Raw genomic sequence first — 24233 nt, 5'->3', positions numbered from 1 at the left:
GTGGGAAGCCAGACAGGCCCTGGCCTGGGCGCCCAAGTGGCCGCCGGGGGGCAGGGAGGGGTGAGGACAGATGGCTAGGTGCCCCGTCCGCCTGGCAGTTACATATGTGGCCTGCAGTTCGAGTCCCCGAGAGCCCCGCTGGGCCGTCTACAGCCTTGGGGGTGGCGCTGGGCGCCCTACACTCTTCCCAGGGCCCAGCTGCACCGACATGGGAGCGGGCAGCCGGCCTCAACCCGCACCCGCGACGGGAGCCCCGCACCCCACGCAGCCCCTGGAGCTGTGCGAGGCTCTGCCGCGAAGGCGCCACGGAGCAACTCAGTCGGTGCTGCAGCCGCCACGCGTGGACAGAGGGGCAGGGGACACCGGGGTGCTGAAGGAGCAGGTGCACAGAGGCGTTGCTGCCACCCAGGCCTGGTCCTGGGAGGGCGCAGGGGCGAGGTGTGCTACCCCCACAGCAGGCACCGCAGGGCTCCCGTTGGGCTCCCTGAGCCGGAGGCAGCCCGTGGCAGAGCTCAGACCCTGCCTCAGTGGATCTCCGTCCCTGGGGGCTGCCTAACCCCTGCCCCTCTTCCCAAAGACCCACACTGCGCTCAGGAGGTTCTGGAAGCAGTCGGTAGATGAGCACTCCGGGGCCCGGCCGGGCCAGGAGCCTCTGTGGGGCTGGAGGAGGGCACCTGGCAGGGAGTGGCGGTGGCAGGGCACGTCGTGCCGGTCCATCGCACACGAGGCCGGGGGATGAGCAGGCTGGTGTGACCACGGCCGCTGCGGACGGGGGCTGGCCGGGCAGGTGTGGGGCGGTGGCCTTGTGGAGCAAGTAGACAGATGTCGTCCACTGGAGACAGCTCTTCCAACCTCCCTCCCGCCCACCTGTCCCCGCCCTCCGTGCTTCTGCGGCCTGCTGGGGACACCGGGGTGGGCCTGGAGGCTCTGGCCAGGGCCCTGGCTGGGCGGGGGCGGGGGCGGGGGCGGGGGCCCCACCCACCCTGCCAAAGCCCTCTCAGACGGTAACCCGTAGTTCCACCCCTACGGCTGGGAGGGGTGGAACCGCTATGGGTCCCACAGCACGGCGCAGGGCGGGTGACCGGCAGGTGCTACACACACGGACACGAGCCCCTGGTCTTGGGCGTCCCCCTCCTCTCCGGGGAGCGGGTCCAGGGCACACGGGCGCCCTGCCAGGAGAAGCGCCATCTCGGATGTGACCACAGCCCCCACCCCACTGGAGCCCGCCGGCCCACCCCGGGCCTGGCACCTGGAAGGGGGGTCCGGTGGCCACGTGAATGCGTACGTGCGCGTGCAGGGCAAGTATGCACCGGCACGAGGGGGTGGCGCACGCGTGAACGGGGGGGCGTGGGGACAGGCATGTCCTTGTGCACTGCCCCCTGCCCGGGCTGGCGCTGGCTCGTCCATCACTCAAGCCCTCCCTACATGACTCTGGGGAGGGGGCCTGCTGGCCAAGCAGAGCTGGACCGGGGCGGGGGGCAGCGTGAATGGGGCCGGACATGTCTGCTTGCTGCCTGGGGACCCCACACAGGGACCCCGGCCTCGCTGGTGTTGGGAGGGGCAGCGGCCCGGCAGGCCTGGGGCTCCAGCTCTGGAGGCTCAGGGACGGGCACGTGTGCGTGCTTACGGGTGGACACGGGCTCCGTGGACGGTCAGCACAGACAGGTTTCCAGGGCTCTGGGGAGGGGCTCGCACGTGGGGAGCAGGCTGCCTCCTCCCTGCTCCACCCAGCACTGCGGTGAGGTAGTGGAAAGCCCTGTGCTCTTCTCAGGACGAGCCTGCGGTCGCTGGCCAAGCCCTGGCCCCCGGAAAGGGGGTGGCTGTCAGGACGCGGGCCAGGGAGGCCACCTCCGTGCCGACTTCTGGAGGGTCACATGGGTGGGAGGGAGTGCTGGGGGGTTCGTGCTTTGGCGGTGGCTGTGCTGCGGTTCAAGCAGGGCAAGCGGTCCACACGTGTCCAGGCACTGGGAAGGCTGTGGGGCCCAGGGTAGAAGCAGCCCACCGCCGAGGGGCCTCGCCAGCAGGGAACGGTGTGCAGTGAGGGTGAGGCGTCCCTGCTTCCACTGCCGGATGCCCCTCCTCGGGGCTGGACCCCAGCCTGAGTCAGGCCCCTGGCCCTCAGACACTGGGGGGGGGGGGCTCCTGAGGGCCCTGCCTCTCTCCCTGGCCCGGGCACCCAGGCCTCTCCAAGCTTTTAGGGTGCCCATTCCTGCCGCCGACCCTGCAGGGACACAGGTCAGGTGGTGGTGAAGCGGGTGCCGGGGGGGCCCGTCCCAGCAGCTGCAGGGTCCGCTCTGTGCCATGAAGACCCTGAAGGGGCTGAGCTTTGCAGAATGCCGGGGAGCTGTAGCCAGAGCCTGTACCCACCAGAGACAGCCCCCTACACTGTGCCCACAGCTGGAAGAGCCCCATGCACATGTGGGACAGAGGTGCAGACTGGCCTGCATGTCCCCCTCAAAAGCTGGCACACCGGGCACAAGGCCAGAAGGACCCTGCCGGCTGCTGGCCTGGGGCCTCATCCCTCGCCAGCACCTTGGCCACCGCCAAAGCACGAACCCCCCAGCACTCCCTCCCACCCATGTGACCCTCCTCACCACACCCTCTCAGGGGACAGTCCTTCCCACCAGCCCTTGCTCCCGGGCCCATCTCCAGCCCTCTGGGGGCCTGACCCTTCCTGCTTCAGCCAGACACCTGCTCCCGGCCATCCATCCCCAGACCTCCCTGCCCGTCCGGCCTCCCTGGGCTTCCTCCCCATTATGTCCCCTCACCTCCGGGCCTTGGCCGTGCAGGCCACCCGGAGTGCTTGCATCTTCCCTCAAATCCCCTCCCCCTCCGCAAACCCCCTACGGGACCCCCTCCCTCCCCTGCTTTGCGGGCTCAGCTCTCCCACTGGCCTCTGCCCCGAAACCTGCTCTCGCCCCGGCTCCCAGCGGAGGCGTCCCGCCCGAGGCGTCTTGAAACCTGCCACGTGCGCCGCACTCCACGGGCAGCCCTGTGTCCCAGAGGGCAACTCCGTCCCCTCCAGAGCCACCGCTAGCCTTGCACCTGGAAGTCCCGGGGGCTCACCATCCCGGCCAGGCAGCCCGCACCCTGCCCCCTGAACGGCATACCCCAGAGCCAGAGAGCCGGTGCAGAGCCGCTGCGGCCGAGCCCTCCCTCCCACGGGGGGCCCCCAGCCGGGACAGCCCAAGCCACGGACACACTCGGGGACTTCCTACAGCGGTGGGCACGAAAGGGGCGCTGATGAAGTCCAAGCCACGTCCCCATCATGCGTCTGACAACAGGGCCAGGTGCCTCTGCGCACCTCTCCCACCCCCAGTGGCCGGGCGCCCTGCCGTGGCCTTACCCCTCCAGGGCAGGCCACGGAGCCAGACGGGAAAGCACAGGCCAGAGGCTCAGTGGGTGTCTGCTCAAGTAGTGGCTTTTGTTTCACCGAACTCATGGTCCTGTCCAGCCTTCTAGGGGCCCGGTGAGCTGCAAGGTCCGGACACGTGTAGCCAAGGACCTCAGAATTCCCTACCTGCAGACTGCCACACCCTGGACATGGCCTGGCTCTGCCACTGTAGGGGTAGGGTGGCCAAGGCTGGGGCCTTGAGGGGCACAAGCATCTGTCCTGCCTCCCTGGCCGTGTCCAGAGCAGCGATGCCCACGCCGAGACCCTGAAAGTGGTCCCTGGGCCCCCAGGGGCGGTGGAGGGTAGCGGGAACCCTCCAGAGCAGTGCGGCCAGGCTCGAGGACCCTCTCTGCCCACCATCCCTCTGCGGACCCTGAGCCAGACCCCAGCTCAAACAAGACCCCGCTCTGCCTGACTCCGGCTCGGTGCAGGGCCAGCCCAACACCCAGGCCAGCCACACGGGCTGCGCAGGGCAGCCCCCAGGGCAGCTGTGCACCCAGGGGCGTGGAGCCAACCATCCCACGTCTGCTGAGAGTGCGGCTGACTCAGGTCGCCCGCAGCTGGGCTGCAGCCAGGCACGAGACAGTCCGGGTCCAGCTGAAGACGCAGCGCGGGAGGGGCTGGGTGGGGGCCGAGACTCCACCGGGGCAGCCAGTGGGGGGCTGCAGCGCCCCCAGTCCGGCACTCACTTCCAAGAGCGGGCCTCCTCGTGCTCGGTGTCCTCCCGCGGGACAGGGCGGTGCCGCCGGCGAGGGTTTCCGGGCTGTAAGACCCACATCTCCCGGGATGCACACACAGGTCCAGTCCCCTCGCGGGCAAACGCTCCTTACGGTGCTCCAGATGTGGTCCCGGCGGCGAGTGCCAAGCGGCCGTGGCGAGGGCTGCAGGGCAGGCGGGCCCGTGGAGGCCCCGTCTGAGCCCCGCCAGACGCTGCTGGCTGCAGGGCGGGCTCAGTAACCCTCATCCTCCTCGCCATCACAGCCGTAATCTGTGGGGCGCAGAGGACAGCGGTGGACGCCCTGCGGCGCTGCCCACCCTCCTGGAGGCGCTCAGGCCCCCCCCCCCCCGTGAGGCCTGCCACGGCGGTGTCTTCACCTCCGCAGGGCCCTTCACCTCCCGGCAGAGCACCCGTGTGATGGGGGCGGCCCCCCCGCGGCACAGACACAGCTGAGCAGCACGCGTCTCAGTCCCAACCTCCTTCCGGAGTGAAAAGCTTTCATCTGAAGCTGAGAGGCCAGAGTTCAGGGGATGCTCAGGAGCGGAGAGTCTGTGCCTCTTCCTCAGAGCGCCCCACCCCGCCCCACCCCGCGCCCGTCGCCCCCCGACCGGTGTGCAGGGCCCCCTCACCATTGCTGCCCATCATCTGCAGGGCGCTGACACAGGGCTCCCCGTCCTCCTCGTCGGGGTCCTCCTCGTCGGGGTCGTCCTCGGGGTGGTAGGACACCGGCCCGCTTTCCACCACTGCTGCGGGCCTGTCGGGCGCGGCTCCCAGGGTGGGCAAGCTCAGGAGCGAGGTCTGCAGCCGGGGGGGGGGGGGGGGGGGGGGGCAGGCTCTGGGAAGCTGCCTGCCCTGGGGGATGGGCATCACAGCGCCAGCCTGGGCCCCCGCCGGCCCCCCGCCGTCTCCTGGACACTTCCCACCCTCAGAGCCCCCTGAGCTCCCAAGCAGCCCCTCTGTCCAGCCCGTGCACACCCAGGAACGCCCAGGAAGCCTCTGTTTCTGCCACGGGCCTCACAGCACAGCATGAGGCAGATGCAGCAGGCCTCTCCCTGCCACCCGCCCCCAGGGCCCCTCCCCTGCCGCCCGCAGGCCTCAGGACAGCCGTGCACGGGCCAGGATAGCCCCCGGTCCCTCCCTGCGAGGGCCCCTGCCCCCGGCTGTGGCCACACAACATACCTCTCCTACGGCTGCCTTCTTGGCTGGCTGTGCAGACACCATGGGCCTCAGCCTAAAAGAAAGCCCAGGGTGGCGGCCTCAGCCCATATGCCGCGGCCACCACTCCGCCTGCAGAGTGCACTGAGCGCCGAGCCCTGGGGTGGGGACGGGCAGCACTCCCTCTCCGACTCCGCTCCCGGGGCTCACTCTGATGTCGCTCTTCCCGGCGGACCCCGCAGGCCTCAGGCCCCTAACCTGTCCCAGCTCCCCCAGCAGTTCCGCCCCCTCTGCCGTGGCTCACCCCCACCCCGCGCCTACTCTGCTAGCGCGGATCCTACGTGCACACAGCCCCTAGCCTGTGTTTGACACACATCCGCGTGCCCGCCACACAAGGATGCTGAGTGACCACACCCGTCCCCTCCGGACAGCACAGCAGGCCCTACTCACCGCCCCCACAGGCCAAGCGGCGACGTGCGTGAGCATCGCCACCCCCCCACCCCAGGCCTCGGCGCAGGCCTGGGAATGGGGATGGGAGAGGGGTGGCTGCCAGAAACTGGAAATCAGGGTTCTTCTATGAAAACTTCCTTTTTAATGTTGGCAGCAAACCCGAATTTTAGTTCAAACGCTATGTGGGTCAATGGGAGACAGCCCTGGGCAGATCTGATGTACGTTTGTCATTTGATGAATAAAAACCTAAAACCAGGGGCGCCTGGGCGGCTCAGCGGGTTGGGCATCTGACTCCAGATTTCAGCTTAGGTCATGATCTCAGAGTCGTGAAGTCTGCTTGAGATTCCTTCCCGTTCATCTCCTCCCCCTGCTCCTCCCCCTGCTCACGCTTGTGCGCGCTCTCTCGCCCCCCTCTCCAAAATAAATACATTTATTTATTTATTTTTTTTTTTTTTAAAGATTTTATTTATTTGAGAGAAAGAATGAGAGAGAGAGAGAGCACATGAGAGGGGGGAGGGTCCGAGGGAGAAGCAGACTCCCCGCCGAGCAGGGAGCCCGATGCGGGACTCGATCCCGGGACTCCAGGATCATGACCTGAGCCGAAGGCAGTGGCTTAACCAACTGAGCCACCCAGGCGCCCTTAAATAAATTTTTTTAAAACGTGATCTAAAATCGTACTGCCCTGGGGCTCTCCAGGCTGTCTGCCCAGCTGTTCTCGGTCAAGGTTCTGGAAGGATGTGTGGGGGTGGCAGGGAGTGGCCGCAGTGGGAGGCACCTCCCCCAGGCCACCCTCGGCCCTGGTCACCCTACGGCCCCCAGGCCACCCTCGGCCCTGGTCAGCCCTACGGCCCCCAGGCCACCCTCGGCCCTGGTCACCCCTACGGCCCCCAGGCCACCCTCGGCCCTGGTCACCCCTACGGCCCCCAGGCCACCCTCGGCCCTGGTCAGCCCTACGGCCCCCAGGCCACCCTCGGCCCTGGTCACCCCTACGGCCCCCAGGCCACCCTCGGCCCTGGTCAGCCCTACGGCCCCCAGGCCACCCTCGGCCCTGGTCAGCCCTACGGCCCCGGTCAGCCCTACGGCCCCCAGGCCACCCCCGGCCCCGGTCAGCCCTACGGCCCCCAGGCCACCCCCGGCCCTGGTCAGCCCTACGGCCCCCAGGCCACCCCCGGCCCTGGTCAGCCCTACGGCCCCCAGGCCACCCCCGGCCCTGGTCAGCCCTACGGCCCCCAGGCCACCCCCGGCCCTGGTCAGCCCTACGGCCCCCAGGCCACCCCCGGCCCTGGTCAGCCCTACGGCCCCCAGGCCACCCCCGGCCCTGGTCAGCCCTACGGCCCCCAGGCCACCCCCGGCCCTGGTCAGCCCTACGGCCCCCAGGCCACCCCCGGCCCTGGTCAGCCCTACGGCCCCCAGGCCACCCCCGGCCCTGGTCAGCCCTACGGCCCCCAGGCCACCCCCGGCCCTGGTCAGCCCTACGGCCCCCAGGCCACCCCCGGCCCTGGTCAGCCCTACGGCCCCCAGGCCACCCCCGGCCCTGGTCAGCCCTACGGCCCCCAGGCCACCCCCGGCCCTGGTCAGCCCTACGGCCCCCAGGCCACCCCCGGCCCTGGTCAGCCCTACGGCCCCCAGGCCACCCTCGGCCCTGGTCAGCCCTACGGCCCCCAGGCCACCCTCGGCCCTGGTCACCCTACGGCTAGAGAAGAGGGGAGGCCAGCGGGGAGGTTCTACTCTCTCTCCTCCAGACCCTCCAAACACAAACAAAGCCAGGACACCTTCCACACCATCCCTTGCAAGGAACCAAGAGAGACGGCATCGTACCCACATTCCTGGGATGTTGACCTGCCCAGGGTGGGACCCCCCGCCCCCCCGCCCCCGAGAGGAGGCAGGTTGTCCTTCCACGCCCTGGCCACGGACACCATCCAGGCTCAGGGACCCTGCCCCAGGGCCTGTGGGGGCAGAGGCATCCAGGAGGGACTCAGATGACTGAGAGAGATCCACCACTGTGACATGCCAAGAAGCCCTGGGGACATTGGGAATGGATGCCCCAACAGCTTCCAGCAGGCGGACAGGCCCTCCGCAGCAGGGGCTCCAAGCTCTTGTGGGAGGCTTCCATGGGCTCATGCCACAGCAGCGACCCCTCAAGGCCCCACAGAGTCCAGAGCCACCTGAGCGCAGGAGGCGGGAAGCTGGCCCTGTCCACCCACCTGGCTGCACTGGGGTCATGGTGGTCAGTGAGGCAGCCAGCGGGGGGTGTGGGGGTGTGTGTCTGTGTCTGGGTCCCATGCCCACCCCCCACCCCTTCCAAGCAGCCCCGGCAGCTATTTGTGCCCCGTAGGAGGGCCTGTGGACACCTGGAAAGCACGCTCCCCTCCTGGGCCCACAGCGCCACCCGCTCACCCTCTCAGCCTGATGGCAGTCACACTAGGATGGATGGGGCGCAGCTGACCCATGAGACAGGCTTGCCCACACACTGTCCCCTGGCAACCAGAGGCAGAGCCGGGGCTCCAGGAAAGCAGCCCCCTGCACCACAGACAGGGTGATGCACCCCCTCCAAGGGGCAGTCTGAGAGGAGGGGGACCCTGTGGTCCGAGGGCTCCCGAGGGCTCAGGGTCCCCTAGCTGCTTCTCACGGTCTGAGAGTCCACTGAGCAGGCGGAAGCCAGGCTGGGGGTGCATCTCCCCAGGCCCCAGACCACAGTCAGAAGGGAACACAGGGATGCCAGACAGTGACAGGCTGTGCTGGGTGCTCGGGGACTCAGGGGCTTGGGGAACGAGAAAGTGGAAGCCTCCGCTTATAGAAAAAGTGTCACAAGGAGCACCCGGCTGGCTCAGTTGGAAGACCTTGTGACACTTGATCTCAGGAGTTGTGAGCTCAAGCCCCATGCTGGGTGTAGAGATGACTTAAATTAAAAAAAAAAAAAAAGTCACAAAACCACGAAAAACGTTTACTCTGAATTACGAGAAAAAAAGGCAAACTAGAACTTTTTTCCTTCTCAGATGAATCACGGTGAGAAGCTGCTAATGACGGGTATCTGGGGAAGAGGTGGGTGGGATGCAGCCAGGCCGCCCCTCCAGGCAGCCCCTAAGCTCCCAGGCCACCCAGGGGCAGCTCTGCGCTGGGTGCATGACCTCGAGGACCAGCTCAGGCATGGCCGGGACCCTCAGGACCACAGTGCCTGCCTGCAGCCGCCCGAGGGCAGGCCCCAGCGCGGGGAGCCGTGCAGAGCTGCCTGGACCCGTCTGTGCAGGGTGCTGCCCCACCAGGAGAGGCACCTGGCCACAGCCCACAGCTTCCCTCCCGTCCTGCTCACCCCCTTCGGCAGTCTGCTCTCTGCCCTTCCTTCTCGGGAGCCAGGGGAGGGGTGCAGAGGGCCCCTCCCAGGAAAACAGACTGGCTCACCTGCTCCCTGAGACAGAACACACCCTGCAGATGGGGGGCCCCCTCCTCAGCCCCCAGCCCTGCACACAAACAGGAGCCAGCCAGGGCAGCGGGTTCCGCGTGAGACCCAGCATCCAGGTGGGGACTGCACCCCCAGGCCTCCCGCCCCTGCCCAGATGCAACGCCTGGCCTGCCTGGCGCGGTACCTTTTCCCCACGCTGCTCATGGAGTCAGTTCCGTTCCTGCCGGCAGGCATCTTCCTCCGAGACAGCTTCCGGGCACTGGCCCGCTCCTCGGGCTGCGCGTCCTCCCCCTGCAGGCTGCCCCCACCCTTGCTGTTGAGGTCCCGGAGCACGCTGTAGTTGATCTTGCTGGAGATTTTCTTCTGCTCCAACATCTTTTCAATGGCCTCCCCGGCCGTGCTGGCCTGGATCGGCTCCCGTCGCTTACAAGACTTCTTGGGCTCAACAGAAACAGAAGAGTTACCGCCCCCTGGGGATCTCAATGCCCGCAGACCTGCTAGGTGCCTCGTGGGATGGGGGGGGGCACCGCCAGCTGGACACCGTGGGGGGAGGGGCCGGGCAATCAGAGTCTGCTGGGGACCCCTGGCCCCAGGAGCTGAGGTGTGCAGGGCCCGGGCCCCCAGAGGACGGCTCCGACCTTCTCCTAAGGGGGAAGCCAGCCCCCGGCCATCAGCGGGGGAGCTGTGGGCAGGTCTCAGGGTGTGCGGCCAGCTCAGTGAGCCCCTCGGGAGGGGTCACCCAGAAGCAAACGCTGAGCTGCCCACGAGCCCGTATGGACACCTGGCTGTGCTGGACGCTGTGGCCACCCGAACGGGGCAGAGTAGGGTGCCGTGCTCGGGATGGGTCACCCAGCACGGAGGGACCTCGTCCTGGGTGCTGCGCCACCTACAGGAGCCCAGCTGTGCCTCCTGCCCACCAGCCTGCCCACCACGCTGCTAGGGGCCCCAAGCCCTGACCCCAAGCTGTAGGCCCTCCTCCGGAAAGGTTCTTGAGCAGACCAGCGACCTGGTCTGGGCATGCCTGGCTCCTGCCTTTCTTGCTCAGAGGCTCAACCACTCCCCAGCTCAGCCTTGCAGCCAGAGTCCCCGTCCAGCCACACAGAAGCAGCCAAGCCACATCTCTGTGACCACCCATTGGATGGGCGTGACAAGCAGGGTCCCAGAGGTGCAGCAAGTCCCTCAGTGAAGGAACTGCCACCCTCGGGGCCCTCGCAAGACTTGGGGAGGGGCAAGGCTGGTCTCCACACACATCGAACGAGCCCTACCTTGTGCTCCTTGTAGATGCCAAGCTCCTTCTCCTTCGCAATTCTTGCTTCTTTCTCTAAAAAGTCCCCAAATGGCAGGATCAGCAGGGGCCCTGGAGCCCAGGACCCTTGGCAGGTGGGCGGGCGCTTACCCCTCTGCTCCCGCAGGTACTCGGCGTTCTCCCGCATCCACAGCTCGGCCTTCACGCGGGCTTCCGCCTCGTTCAGGATGTACTGGGCAGAGCACAGCATCACACTCAGGTCTCGGTCACCAACACGCTTGCCACACGCACAAGCCGGCCAAGGGTGGGCCTCTGACCCGCAGGGCTGCAGGCTCGTTCCTGGGAGCCAGTCAGGGACATCTGTCCTCCCCCACCCTTTCCAAGGCCGATAGCGGGGGCTGTGTCCACAAACGGGCACGCGGACACAGGGGCCGGGCCAGCCAGAGTGCGCGGACACGGCCGCGGGGGCCCCCGACGGCCCACGGAGTGCACGCGGACGCTCACCCTGTCGATCTCCAAGTCGTCGATGCCACTGAGGTCCAGCTCGCCATCCCCGCACCCGTCCGCTACGGGGAAGCACAGCGCCAGGGTCATTTGGGGTCAGGTTCTGGTGAGCAAGCGTAGACGTCCCCTGGGCGGTCTCAGGACCCCTTCCAGGGTAGGAGGCCCCTCCTCTGGGACCTCGGCTCTGGCCACGGGCTGAGGGAAGCCCCCTCGTCGCTGACAGGCCCGGCCCTGCTCCATGTGCACAGTGTGTGGCTTCCACCCCAGGACTGCGTGCAGGAAGGACGCTAAACCAGAGCCACCAGACCTCGGGACTCCCTACGACAGAGGCGCCTTCAGAGCAGGAGAGCAGGCTGTCCGGCTCTCCACCCACCGGCCCAGGAGATAGACCCTCAGCGAGTCCTCAGTGAGTCCTCAGTGATGTGCTCAGGATGTGCTCTGGACATCGTCACACCCTGCTGGCCACCCGCTTCGTCCCCGCCCGGGTCAACAGTACAACCTGCACAGCCCGGAAATCGGGGGTGGCCCGCCTACACCCAGTGGGCTATAGGCGGGATGCTCCGCAGTCAGGCCCCGGGCAGGCTCCCCTGGTGCTCACACTCTGCTCATACCCTTCCTTGGTTCCTACAAGAACGGTCTGTCCCTGCCTTGGGGCCTTTGCACGGGCCCTCTGCCCGGTCCTCCGCGGGACTCACCTCGTAATACAACCTGCATGTGCTTAACGGACGGGCTCAGGCTGCGCCGTGTTGCGGCCCCTCCCACCCGAGACACCACTGCCATCAGGGCAGATGCGTGCCTGCTCGTCACCCGGCTCAGAGACACGTGATAAACGTCTGTGCAGCGCACCCTCATGGGGGCCCCTGGCACACGGAGGCCAAGCCCTAGGCGCCCAGGGACAAGGCAGGGCCTGTCTGCAGCCTGGGGGCACCTGAGGGGGGTCAGTCCTGGCAGATGGCCAGAACCCGCTCTCGGCAGTAAAATGCGGCAAAACCAAACGGGCCTTCCTCCCAGAGCTGCCAGCACCCCAGGCCATCCTCCTGCTCAGGCACCCCCACGCTGCCCATGCTGGAGCCTGGCGGGTGATATCGGGCCATGCGTGGGGACTGTGCCCTCAGGCAGCACTCGCCCTTGGCTCAGAGAAACGCAGGGCGGGCAGGGAAGCCAGTCCCTGTCCCCGTGCAGGAGGCTTCACACGGACAGGAAGGAGCCTGCGGCCACAACCCAAGCAAACAGAGGGCTCCGGCCGGGCCCTGAGCCAGTGGGCCAGTGGACAAGGGTTCTGGAGGCGGCAACAAGCCCTGATGGGTTTCGGGGTGTCCGCACACGCTGGGGTCAACAACGGCTTGCACCACCCGGCACGGCGCCCCTCCCCTGCCCACCCTTCCGTGAGGCTGCACCCCAAAAGCAGCACCTCCATCTTCCACAGATGGGGAGGGGTAGCCCTGCACCCGCCAGAGGAGCCCCCTCCCTCTCCCCATCCACCACCCATCCCCGGGCCTCCCGGGCACTCACTGGGGTCCTGGCTCTGGGAGGAGATGCACTCTCGGATGGAGTCCGAGATGCCCAGGCTGGCTGCCGTGGGCAGGGGGCCGAGCAGGGACTCCAGGGCCGGGGGCCCCCTGCCCCCCTCGGGGTCTCCTGCCACCTCGGAGCTGCTGGAAATGCTGCCACCAAGCAGCTCTTGGTAGAAATCCTTGTTCAGGTGGCTGGCGACAGCCTCCAGCTCCTCATCCTCGGGGTCCTCCTCACCAAATAAGCTGGACGTGGAGTCCTCGACGGAGCCTACGGACACAACGTCACACAGCCTGTGAACCAGGCAGAGCGCCAGAGTCCCACCTCTGTGCAGACAAATACGGCCGCCGGCTGCAAAAGGCATTTACTTCCCTAACTTCAGTGACCGAGACACACCTTGTCACCGAGGCTGCCCCACGTCCATGCACCCACGAAGAGCCCTTGGCCTACACACCTCATGCTGCACAGAAATTAACTCAAAATAAACAGAACAGCTAAGAAAGAAATTTCCCATTTGGAAAACGACGGCAGAAAACACCTGTGGCTTTGAATTGGGCAAAACTTCCTGGATGGGACACTGACAGCAACCCCTAAACCACCAAGCAGGATCGCGTCAAACGAGACCTCTGCCCTCCCATGAGCGCCGTTGTGTCTGGAGCACGCAAAGAACGCTCGGGGCTCCGTGAGACGAAACCACGCGACACGACCAAACCCCAGCAGAAGGCCTAGGGCGCCACCTCCCTCCCACCAGGCCAGGAGCAGCGCCGGGAAGCAGCTCCCACCCTGGTGGGGCGCGCACAGCCTGGCTGCATCAGAGAAGGCTGGGCGGCTTTGCGAAGGCTGGGGTGCACGCCCAGGACAAGACCGAGTAAATGTCCACATGGACACTCGCACACAAACGTTCAAAGTGCCGTGTGTGCAACAACGCAAACCTAGAAACACCCCAAATGTGCTGCAGTTCCGGCTGGCTCAGCCACCTGCGTGCGTTTAGGGCACCACAGACAGGGAGCTGTGCTCGCCGGCCAGAGCCGTCACCCAGAGCACAGCAGCCAGAGGGGAATCTGGACACGCCACGCCATCCCACGGACACGAGACTCCAGAAAGCACGACTGACTCTGGGGGCAGCGAAGGCCTGAGGGCCCTGGGGGTGCACATTCACGATCTCGGCCACGATCTCGCCCACCGCAATGATTTTGTGATGTGCACATTTGTCGAGATTTACCAAGGGCTGCATTTTAGATTTGCGATTTGTTGTACGTGAATTACGCCTCCAAGAAATTTGTTAAAAACTCACCCAACAAAATGGTTAAGTACATCTCAGAATCCCTTACTCCAGTTTTTAACGTGCAATACTGAAAGTTCACAGTAAGCACCAAGGCTCCCACAAGCACGAGGACATTACATCTGCGTGAATGTTTCTCTGGAGGCAGAAAACCGTCCAATTCCCTGTGAGCAGGAAAATCGTGTAGGGTGATGATCCTTCCGGATAAATCTGCCGCACCTCTGCCCTGATGTCTGGGCACCCCTGCCCGAGGGCCAGGCCCAGGCCTCGGCCGCCGCGTGCCCTGGACGTCCGCACTCCCGTCCTGTCAGCTGGGCCCCAGGAGCACCTGCAGAGTCCAGCCTCCCCCAGGCCGCATCGCTCCCAAACCCCTGCCACTCTCACAGACGACTCTCCCCTTCAGCCTGAGTCAGACTGTTGTCCCCTTGGCCCCCGTTTGGGACCCCCTATGGCCCCCGCTGCACCCCATGTGAGCACCAGCCTCCCCCCATGCAGCTGCAGGGCTCCCTCCCTTCCCCAGGCCTCTCCCGAAACATTGCCTGCCTTTGCCGGTCCCTTCAGTACTGCGTGTCAGCTGATGGCCCTGCAGGGAGGCTGGCAGGAGGGTGGCCCACTGCCTGCACCACCATGGCACGTCATGGGAGCTGTGGCCTCCTTGTCAGTCAGACCTCCTGTGACCCAAGGCAGCTGGACAACCCCACCTCTGGGCTCGGTCCAGACAGAGGGGATGAAACGTCTGCCATCCCGATGACACAGAAAGGGTCTGGATAACCAGACCACGGGGAGCTAGGAAGAGGGACGCGTCCCTGACGTTCTCGTCAGAAGAAAGGGTGTGAGAAGCTGAGCCCAGGGCAGCAGGCAGGGTGGCCTGCTGGCGGCAGACAGCCGGCCAGCTTCTTAGCAGCCGGGGCAGTGCACGCAGATGCTGCCCAGGAAATGGCATGAAGAAAACCCTGGGTGCAAAGCCAGGCCCCCCCCAGAGTGCAGAGAGCACCACCACCAAGTCACAGGCGGATGGAGACAGGCTCCGACCGCTAGAGAAGCAGCGCTTCCGGCTGGGGCACGAAGCAGCACCCAACCCCGTGCTGGCCGGAAGAGGAGGGCCCAGCGGAGGGGCTGGGCCAGGGAGCAGAGCAGAACGTGCACCCTGGCGGAGGGACCCCACATCCCCCGGAGCCAGACTCCACACACGCGCCCGCCCATCACAGAACAGCAGCTGCAGGTGTCGCAGTGGGGCAAGCCGTCCTCGAGGGACCACGGGCATCCCCAGCCACAAACACAGCCGACCACACGCCCACGCACGGTGATAAGTGTGGACGTTTACACGGTGACCAGAAAACAAAAGGCACCGCCCCCCCCGGATGGTAAGTCCCCCCCGGGAACCTCAGCATCAGAGAGAAACGAGCCGAGACCCCGAGCAGCACAGAGCTCCGGTGCGGCTCATGGGTTTCCTGCACGCATACGCCCGAAACGCCTGAGCAAACCCGTCAAGCAGCGACCCCGAAGGTCAGAACGTGCGTGAGGCCGGAAGGGACAGAGGGAGAAGGAGCAGGTGCCGACTCAGCAGACAGGAGGCCACATGATGAACGAATCAATGCAGACGCAGCACTCGTGAGAAATCAGTACAAACCAGAACACAAAACCAGGGAAACAAATGGGGAGAAAAAACACACTCACGCGACTGACAAAATCAAACACATCCCGAGACGTGGCTTTGCCCAAGTCCGTGCAGACCGTGTGTGGGCCGGATGCCAGGCGCCCCCGGGGGGTGGGTCGCACTCACTGAGCCCAGGACACCCTACGTTCTCTCCCCAGGCCCTGCAGAAACTCACCGACAGCCGAGGAAACACCCAGTGAAAACCGTGGGTGGGCGCATCCATCTCAGGGCAACGTGGCACCTCAGCCCAAAGCCTGCACCATGTCCTGGGCGGCACCCGGGCCACGTGCCCACTGCCACCACTGCGACTCAGCAGGTGCTGGGGGGCCCGGCCATGGCCTGGGCGTTGGGGGACATCAGGGGCCCGAAGGTCGGTGGCAAGCACAAAGCAGCGTTTTTTTGTAGAAGACACGACTGCTCACGTGGAAAACCCGACGACCAAGCACGTACCCTCAGAAGAGCGGAAACAGAACTCCTGGCCCACAGGCACACAGAGGCGGCACCTGGAGCAGCACCGAGCAGCCAGACACCAGGGGAAGGACGCCGCTCATGGCGGCAGCACAGGGCAAGGGGCTTGGTCCACAAGGCAGCTGGGGAACACCTATGGGGTGGGAGATGCCCACTCTTGGGACAGGGTCAACGGGGCGCTGGGCCAGCCAAGCAAGAGGAGTCTCAGGAGCAAGTGAGGAAATGAGTTAAGACCGCAGACCCTGGGGGAGCAGCGGGCAGACTGTCGGAGACGTGGGCAGTAAGCGTGGGCTCCGACACCAGCTCAGCACCAGGCCGGGCAAACCAGAGAGACGGTACAGCGGGGCCCAGCTGCAGACCTACAGACGGGGCCGCGAGGACTGGGAAGGGAGGTGACGTGGGAGCGTCCGGGAGAGAGAGGAGCACAGGGTGCGGAAAAGATCCACGCAGAACACGCACAGCAGCCCTGTGATGCCCCAGGCTGGAAACAGATGCGTGGCAGCCACGACGGGGAGGAGGTAGCCCCGCAGCAGCCGAGGAAGGCACAGAGCGGGCAGCGGCAGAACAGTCTGGAAGGAAGATCTGGGTGCTGAGGAGCAGCTCCCCCCTAAGGGCTAGAACCTGGGGGAACGGGGGGCGGGGGGGCAGCTGGACACTCAGCATGCAGCACGTCAGGGCCAGGAGGCGGCCGGCGGCCGGGACCCTGTAAAGGAGGAGCCCGCGGCCCTGGACGGGTGGCAGCAGGTAGGGGTGGAGGTCAGCCGGCGGGGCAGTGCCTGGCGTGGGTGACACGAGCGGGGCCGGCCCCACAAGGCCGTGGGGGACACGGCTGGACTCACCATCCCTGGTCAGGTTGGCAAGGGCCCCCTTCGCCTTCGGCCGGCTGTTCTCCAACTCGTTCTCGATGGCATCCTGATAGCTGGATATCTCACCTGAAGTGAGTGACGGCACACAGTAAGCACAAACGCACTTCTCTAGGGGCCCCGGGGCGCCTGTCACTGCGAGATCAGTCGGTTACCTTCAACGTCCTCCAGTTTCTTGGAGAGGACTTGCTCAAGCTGAAACAAAGCAACGAGAATGTTCAGCAAAGAGACAAGGCGGCCATGTGGGGAAGCAGCATGCTTCACAGTGCCCAGGGTCCCCAGCCCTCCAGGCACACGCACCCCACCGGTGCCCCACAGGAACTGTACCTGGAGCACCCAGGACGGCTGCAGGGAAGGCATGGGGCCATCGAGGGACCTGGCACCCTGCATGCCACCCCCCAGCCAGCGGCAGGTGTGCCCCTCCTGCACCCCCAAGGCTCATCCCCTAACCCCACCCGTCTGTCCGCCTCTCCCTGCACACCGTGTGGACACAGACCCAGTTTGGCCTTTGTAACTAAGCCACTTGTTTCAAAGTAAGAGTGAGACACACGACATCTGGAAAACGCCGCGAGACGCCGTGTGCTGCAGGGCCGGCGTGGCCAGGCCAGCGTGGGGCCCACCTGCTTCATGCGCAGCTTCCGCTGCCCTGCCGTGTACGAAGGGGGGTCACACTCCCCCTCCAGGTCGATCTTCATGAACTCATCCACGGTCAGCTGGCTTGTGGGCGTGTCTTCAAACTCTGTCAGCCTGCAACAAGAGGGCCCCTGGAGAGAGCCGCCGGCAGCCCGGCCACACTCAGCCACAAGCCCTACTTGCCGTGGCCAACAGCGGGGCCCCGGGGAGGAAAGGCTACGCACACTTGTCGCTCCCACTGGGGACTCAGACAAGGCCCAGGGGGAAGGAGGCCAAGCCGGCAGCCCTAGGTGGTCACCACCTAAAGGTTAATTACTCACGTCTTACACGACCCACAAAACTACGTTGGGAAAAAAATTTTTTTTCAATAGAAAATTTTTAAAGAGAATTAGAGGTCAAACACGCAAAATGCTTTTCTTTCTGCCTTTGAAAAGTGCCGCAGGATACGATCTCACTTGAGAAACCGCCACCAGATGTGGCAGATCCTAGGCGAAAACACCGCAACGACAGGCGTGCCACTGATCGGGCTCGCGACTATCCCACTACAGCCGACGCCGGCGCTGAGCTCCGCCACCCCACCAACACCGCACCCCAAAGCAGGGGCTTGTGGGCAGCTGGCCCTCTGCTTGAGCCTGGCTTCCCCAGGGGTGGGGCCAGTCACTGGGGCTCTCGGTCCACCCCAACCTACCCCAACCAACCAGGGGTGCAACAGCCCCACTGCGTGGCGCCAGGAGGACTGACCAAGACCCAGGAGGGAGGCGGGCAGCCCCTCTAGCACCCGGGCTGTCCTGGGTCCTGGCCAGACCAGCAGGTGGCAGGACCGTGGACGTGGGTCTGACCAGCAGACAGAGGAAGCCACGAACGAGAGCCACCCACCTCTTGCGCAGTGTGGACTCGCACACCTTGACCACGCTGATGACCTCTTTGACGGTTCTCCGGAAATCGTGCATCCTGGCTGCAACCAGAAGTGCTGGAGAGGAGCGCGACGGGGAGTCAAGCCTCGGGACGGGGTGGTGAGACCCTGCCCGGGGGCCTGTAGGGAGCGAGGCCCCGGCCTCACGGTGGGTAACGGTTATGCAGTGTGTGCGAGGGTCCCAATACCCAAAAGCCACTCACTGCTTGGTGTGCAACTCCGCCATGGCTGAGGATCACAGAAAGTGCTGTGTCGCACGTTCTGTGTCAAACACAGAGAGAAGGAAAACCACATCGAGAACTCTGTGTGACCCCTCACAGTCAGTGAGCCACCTCCGAGGTGACCCAAGCAGGCACACCAGCTGGCAACGGAGGTATGGATTCTGGAGACACAGCCAGGTTGGGGAGAACAGGGGCCCCGTGTGGTGGCCGCAGCCGGGCGGACCAGGAGCGGTCCAGAGTCGGCAGCACACTGGGAGACGATTTTTGCTGGTAGCTGAGCGTGGGAACGCAGACCCTTGGCATTCCAGGAAGCACTGGAGCCCGGGGGCGGGGGGCGGTCGTCGAGAGGTAAGGGCCACCAGAAAGGAGGAAGGGCCTGCCGGGGAGGACTCCAGGCCCAAGGGCTACGTCAGACCCCAAGGCATCGGGGACAGAGCTGGAGGACACAGAGGGAGACCGGACAGCTACCCTTTGGGGGACCGGGAAGTACCCTCTGTAGTAACGACTCGGCACTGGGGGCAGAGCAGGGCTGGCCGCACGGGAGCCCTTGCGGGCCAGGTTAGCTCTGGAGACAGCCCACCCCATCCACGGCCAGCAGGGCCTGGCCAGCCTGACTCCGAGGCTGTCCTACCTGCTCCGCAGAGGCCTGAGGGGCGCCGGCCAGTGTGCATCCAGTCCCTCTTCATCCTCTGCAAGAGCCTCAGGGCCGTCATGGACACCTCGTGGTTCTTCTCCCCAAACTCCAGCAGGTGGGCAAAGCGTGGGATGTACAGGCACGGGTCTGCCGCAGACACACATGCCTCAGTGCCGCCCAGGACACGTCCACCCCCCGCTCAGTAGGCTTCATGGAACGTGCGTGTTCCAGATCCGGGAGGCACATGAAAACCACACAGCGCGATACCCACCCTCAGGGTGACCCTCCCAGTCCGTCCACTGCACAGCTTCCCTGATCCTCGGCTGGGGGCTGCTCGCCCACATCCCTCCCACAGCTGCTGTGTGGGGTCACCCCACGTGCTTGTGTATGCGCATACACACTACCTTGCTGCTTTGTTCGGCGTTCTGCGGATCACGACTGAATCAGAGCCTGTTTCTTACCAAACTCTCACGAAACATGAGCTGTATTTTCTGCCCTTTTGTCTACAGGCATGCGAGCAGCTCTTTAAACAACCATACGTTCCTTAGCAAGGGAAGGCTCAGGAGGGACCCGTGCATGCATGCACACACACACTCTCCGTCCCTCGTGCCCTGCTCCCTGGAAGACCCCTGGCCTAGGCTTTAGGGAGAATCCAGCTGCCAAGTAACCTCATGAATCCAGCAGTCTGCTGCGCTGCCACAGGAGCACGGAAGGAATCATGCAGGGCCCCCGACAGAACCTCAGGGGCAAGACTTGCTTTGGACAGGCTCACTGGGAAGGCCTTGCTGAGGCTTGAAGAGGGGGTGCCCTGAGGGGGCCACGGGCCAGCCAGAAAGCAGCCATGTGCTAGCAGATGGTGACCGGCAGGACCCTGCTCTCCACCAACACCAAGCACCCCCCTTCGGGGCCTCGGCCCAATCACTTCTCCCGGCCTCCCGGCATCTACGTCACTGAGCTCTGGCCCCTGGAAGTCCCATGTGGGGCTACAAGCACCCCTTCCTCCCTCTGCCCGTCTTGGCTCACGTAAAGGACCATGGGAGATGGGCAGCAGCCCCTGAGGCAGCCTGGGTCCCCAAGGACGGCAAGGATCCGAGGGACATCCCCCACACCGACTGCAGGGGCTGAGCTGGCAAGCGGCTGCCACTCATCCACCTTTCCCTGAGGCCCTGGGTGCTGCGGTCTCTGGAAAGGTGGGTCCTGTGCTGGGCAGGCTGGACGGCAGGTGGAGCTCTGGTGGGGCAGCAGGACCGAGAGGCGCAGCCCAGCACAGTCTCCTGGTGCATCTGTGTCCAAACTGTCCCGAGCAGCTTCTAGATGTGCGAGCTTGTATTTCAAGAATTCAGCAGTGTCAAAGCTTTCACTTCTGGCTCTGGTATTTACATTTCATCGAAAACAGTCTGAAACCCCAGTGATATTACTTCTGAAATATTTCTGTTTTGTCCCCATAATACGTCTCTTAGCAACCACATCACAAACAAAAACCCAACCAAACAGAAAAAGGCCCGTGGCAGAGGGGTGCCGTCGCTCCAGACTGCCCAGGCTCAGAGCCGACCGCCTGTGGCGGGAGGGGTGAGAGAACACTCCGACCAGATGGGGAAGGCAGACCCTGTACAGGGAAGGCAATAAACCCCAACACATCACACAGTCTAGGCGAAACCCTCTCACCAACTGGAAGAAAAAGGCAAAACCCAGGACGCGCTGTTTACAAGAGACACTAAAGCGTGAGATGGAACGTGACTCGCCACCCAGGAGAGAGGGTGGTTACATGGCTGCAGGGACGCGGGGCAGGGGGCCCTGAAAGGGGCTGAGAAGAGGACTTCATGCCAGAGGGCAAGCCACCTCACAGGAGGCCACTACACGCCTGTGGACGCATCCAACACAGCGGCAGCTAGAACGCAGCACAGGGCGCTGGAAACAGCAATCCGAAAACCACAGCCGTGTGAGATTTAACACGGTTCCGTCCAACTCAACAGACGGTGAAGGGAAAGGACAAAACGAGGAATGGGTTGGCATCACCGCCGGCTCCGTTTACTCAGTACCCTGCAAAGAGGAGCCATGCTTCTCCGAAGCCTGTGCAGCAGGGAGGAAAGCTTCGAGAAACCGCAGGGAGGGAACCCTCCCAGGACGCTCCGCCTCAAGGGCCCAAAGAGTACAAATTAGCAAAGAAAGAGACAAGTACGATCCCCTCCCCTCCAAACAGTGACCAGGGCGCCTGGGTGGCTCCCTTGGTTGAGGGTCTGACTTGGGTTCAGGTCATGATGCCCCAGTCGGGCTCCGCGTGGAGCATGGAGCCTACTTAACGTGCTCTCCCTCTGCCCCGGCCTCGTGCTCGCTCGCTCTCAAAATCCCTAAAGACAGAAACGATGAACCGAAACATTAACAAACAACACGGGAAAAATGCCCAAAGTGAGCAGAAAAGAACAAACAGAAAGGGGCAGAGAAGCTGCAGCGGCGGGGAAAGGATTTTACTACCGGAGCGCCAGCAGCCGGCGCGGGGCCCGGACGAGAGACAGGCCCCCGGGGGGCCGACGGGAGCGGGGAGCGGGGAGCGGGGAGCGGGGAGCGGGGAGCGGGGAGCGGGGAGCGGGGCTCAAGCACACCGCGCCGGCAAGGGCTCCCCGGAGGCGACAACAGCGCGCACAGACGACACGCAAGGGAGCGCGCGCGCACCGTGCCTCCGACGAGGGCTCGCGAACGCCTCGCACGCCCGCGCGTGCACACACGGGCGTGTGCACGCGCGCCCGCGGGCGCACAGCCGGCCACCGGGCGCGGACCGTGCGCGCGCGAGCGGGGGCTCCCCAGCGCGCCGGCCTGCGCCTGCGCCAGCCCGCGGGGCGGTGCCGCCCAGGCCCCGGGCGCGCACGTCGTCCGAGCGGGGGAAGGGGCGGGGCCCGCCGTGACGCGGCGTGACGCGCGGGCGTCGCGGCGGCAGGGGCGAGGGCGGGCCGGACGGCGCCCCCTGCGGCCGCGCTGCGGGCTGCGGGCTGCGCGCCGGCGGGCGGGGCGGCCCGAGGCAGCCGCGCCCGCCGCGGCCCCCATGCTGCTGCCCCTGGCCTGTCTGCACGGCCGGGTGGCGCAGTGCCTCACGGCGCTCCTGGTGCTCGCAGAGCCGCCCCCCCGGCCCCGGCGCGACGCAAGGGCGCACGGCGCACCGCTGGCGCGCGCGGGGGCCGCCCTGCCCGCGAAGATGGCCGCGGAGCTGTACCCGGCCGCCGGCGCCGCGGCCGCCACCGTCACGGACATCGCCAACAGCAACGCCGCCGCCGCCGCCGCCGGCAGGAAGGGCCCGCCCAGCGCCCCGCCGCCCGCCCCGCCGCCGTCCGCGCCCGCGCCGCCCGTGCCAGACAACAACAACTTGGAGAGCCCCAACTGGCAGTCCTTCCACCCGACCCTGCGCGAGAGGTGAGCCCGGGCCGCGCTCGCGCCCCGCGCCCCGCGCCCCCGCCCCCGCCCCGGCCCGACCCCCGAGCCGTGTGCCTCTGCCCTTTGCAGGAACGCGCTGATGTTCAACAACGAGCTCATGGCCGACGTGCACTTCATCGTGGGGCCCCCGGGGGCGGCCCGCAGGGTGCCTGCCCACAAGGTGAGCGGACGCTCGGCCCAGGTCCCGAGCAGCGACTGTGCCCTCCCCTCGGGTGTGGCGTCCTGGCATCCCATCCTGGCATCCGCTGGGGGCAGGGAGGGCTCAGGGCAGCTTGTCTCTCCGCAGTATGTCTTGGCTGTCGGGAGCTCTGTCTTCTATGCCATGTTTTACGGCGACTTGGCAGAAATCAAGTCAGAAATCCACATCCCCGACGTCGAGCCTGCAGCTTTTCTGATCTTGTTAAAGTAAGTGCGCTGCGTGAGGGCGCAGGGAGGGGGTGGGTGCAGCTGCCTGGCGCGCGCAGAGCAGCCTGTGACGCGGCCTCCACCCTGCCCAGGTACATGTACAGTGACGAGATTGACCTGGAAGCCGACACGGTGCTGGCCACCCTTTATGCAGCCAAGAAGTACATCGTCCCCGCTTTAGCGAAAGCCTGTGTCACTTTTCTGGAGACGAGTCTGGAAGCCAAGAATGCCTGCATCTTGTTGTCCCAGAGCCGGCTGTTCGAGGAGCCGGAGCTGACCCAGCGCTGCTGGGAGGTCATTGATGCACAGGCCGAGATGGCCCTGAGGTCTGAAGGCTTCTGTGAAATCGACTGGCAGACGCTGGAAATCATCGTGACACGGGAGGCCCTCAATGCCAAGGAGGCAGTGGTCTTCGAGGCCGTCCTGAACTGGGCTGAGGCAGAGTGCAAGAGACAGGGCTTGCCGGTCACCCCGCGCAACAAGAGGCACGTTTTGGGGCCTGCCCTCTACCTGGTCCGAATTCCCACCATGACCCTGGAGGAGTTTGCCAACGGTGCTGCCCAGTCAGACATCCTGACCCTGGAGGAGACCCACAACATCTTCCTATGGTACACGGCGGCCAACAAGCCGCTGCTCAACTTCCCCCTGACCAAGAGGAAGGGCCTGGCCCCGCAGCGGTGCCACCGCTTCCAGTCTTCTGCCTATCGTAGCAATCAGTGGCGTTACCGTGGGCGCTGTGACAGCATCCAGTTCGCCGTGGACAGGAGGGTGTTCGTCGCGGGGCTGGGCCTGTACGGGTCCAGCTCCGGGAAAGCCGAGTACAGCGTCAAGATTGAACTGAAGCGGCTGGGGGTGGTCCTGGCTCAGAACCTGACCAAGTTTGTGTCGGACGGCTCCAGCAATACCTTCTCAGTGTGGTTTGAACACCCCGTGCAGGTGGAGCAGGACACCTTCTACACGGCCAGCGCCGTCCTGGACGGCAGCGAGCTCAGCTACTTTGGGCAGGAGGGCATGACAGAAGTACAGTGTGGGAAGGTGACCTTCCAGTTCCAGTGCTCCTCAGACAGCACCAACGGGACCGGGGTCCAGGGTGGGCAGATCCCCGAGCTCATCTTCTATGCCTGAACTGCCGGGGGTAGCATGGACGCGCTATGATGCGCATTGGGAGGAGGTGCACCCGCTGGGAAGGGACGTGCAGCAGGCCCCTTCCCCGGGCCGGTTGCCTCACCGACACCATTAAAGGCTTCGCTTCCTTTTTCTCTCTCTTTCGTTCGTAGTCAGTGGCAGCCCAGAGCTGGAACTCGGTGCTCTTCCTACACGGCGAGAGCCAGGGCTTCTGAGTCCTGGCCGCTGGG

The 24233-nt window shown here is 65.4% G+C and overlaps 2 protein-coding genes across 2 annotated transcripts in view; one reads left to right on the top strand and one right to left on the bottom strand.

The window, feature by feature from the left end:
* Positions 1-3399: 3399 nt before the first annotated feature.
* Positions 3400-24233, bottom strand: part of BRF1 (BRF1 general transcription factor IIIB subunit) — a 53711-nt gene continuing 32877 nt past the window's right edge. Inside the window, exons 6-18 of the mRNA XM_088024414.1 lie at positions 19048-19197; positions 18159-18252; positions 17270-17396; positions 16805-16844; positions 16626-16718; positions 12380-12649; positions 10868-10929; positions 10514-10595; positions 10383-10438; positions 9302-9558; positions 5292-5343; positions 4742-4910; positions 3400-4382 (exon numbers count right to left, since the gene is read on the bottom strand). Coding sequence (XP_087880540.1) covers positions 4345-4382; positions 4742-4910; positions 5292-5343; positions 9302-9558; positions 10383-10438; positions 10514-10595; positions 10868-10929; positions 12380-12649; positions 16626-16718; positions 16805-16844; positions 17270-17396; positions 18159-18252; positions 19048-19197 — 1490 coding nt within the window. The 3' untranslated portion in view covers positions 3400-4344. The remainder of the gene's footprint in view (positions 4383-4741; positions 4911-5291; positions 5344-9301; positions 9559-10382; positions 10439-10513; positions 10596-10867; positions 10930-12379; positions 12650-16625; positions 16719-16804; positions 16845-17269; positions 17397-18158; positions 18253-19047; positions 19198-24233) is intronic.
* Positions 22045-24137, top strand: BTBD6 (BTB domain containing 6). The gene is made up of 4 exons (XM_028095773.2): positions 22045-22452; positions 22543-22633; positions 22760-22878; positions 22971-24137. Exons 1-4 carry the CDS (start codon positions 22088-22090, stop codon positions 24001-24003), a joined length of 1608 nt encoding a protein of 535 aa, XP_027951574.2. The 5' UTR covers positions 22045-22087; the 3' UTR covers positions 24004-24137.

The sequence above is a fragment of the Eumetopias jubatus genome, unplaced genomic scaffold, assembly GCF_037043125.1.
Source record: "Eumetopias jubatus isolate StellerSeaLion01/CBP00866 unplaced genomic scaffold, mEumJub1_p1.0 scaffold_7, whole genome shotgun sequence".
NCBI lineage: Eukaryota > Metazoa > Chordata > Mammalia > Carnivora > Otariidae > Eumetopias > Eumetopias jubatus.
This window is presented reverse-complemented; position numbering and strand designations above follow the sequence as displayed.

Excerpts from the sequence above, each read along its gene's own strand:
- BTBD6 (XM_028095773.2), top strand. The coding sequence starts at position 22,088 with ATGCTGCTGCCCCTGGCCTGTCTGCACGGCCGGGTGGCGCAGTGCCTC. Across the intron at positions 22,453-22,542 it reads CACCCGACCCTGCGCGAGAG|GAACGCGCTGATGTTCAACA; the intron begins GTGAGCCCGGGC and ends TGCCCTTTGCAG. Across the intron at positions 22,879-22,970 it reads GCTTTTCTGATCTTGTTAAA|GTACATGTACAGTGACGAGA; the intron begins GTAAGTGCGCTG and ends CACCCTGCCCAG.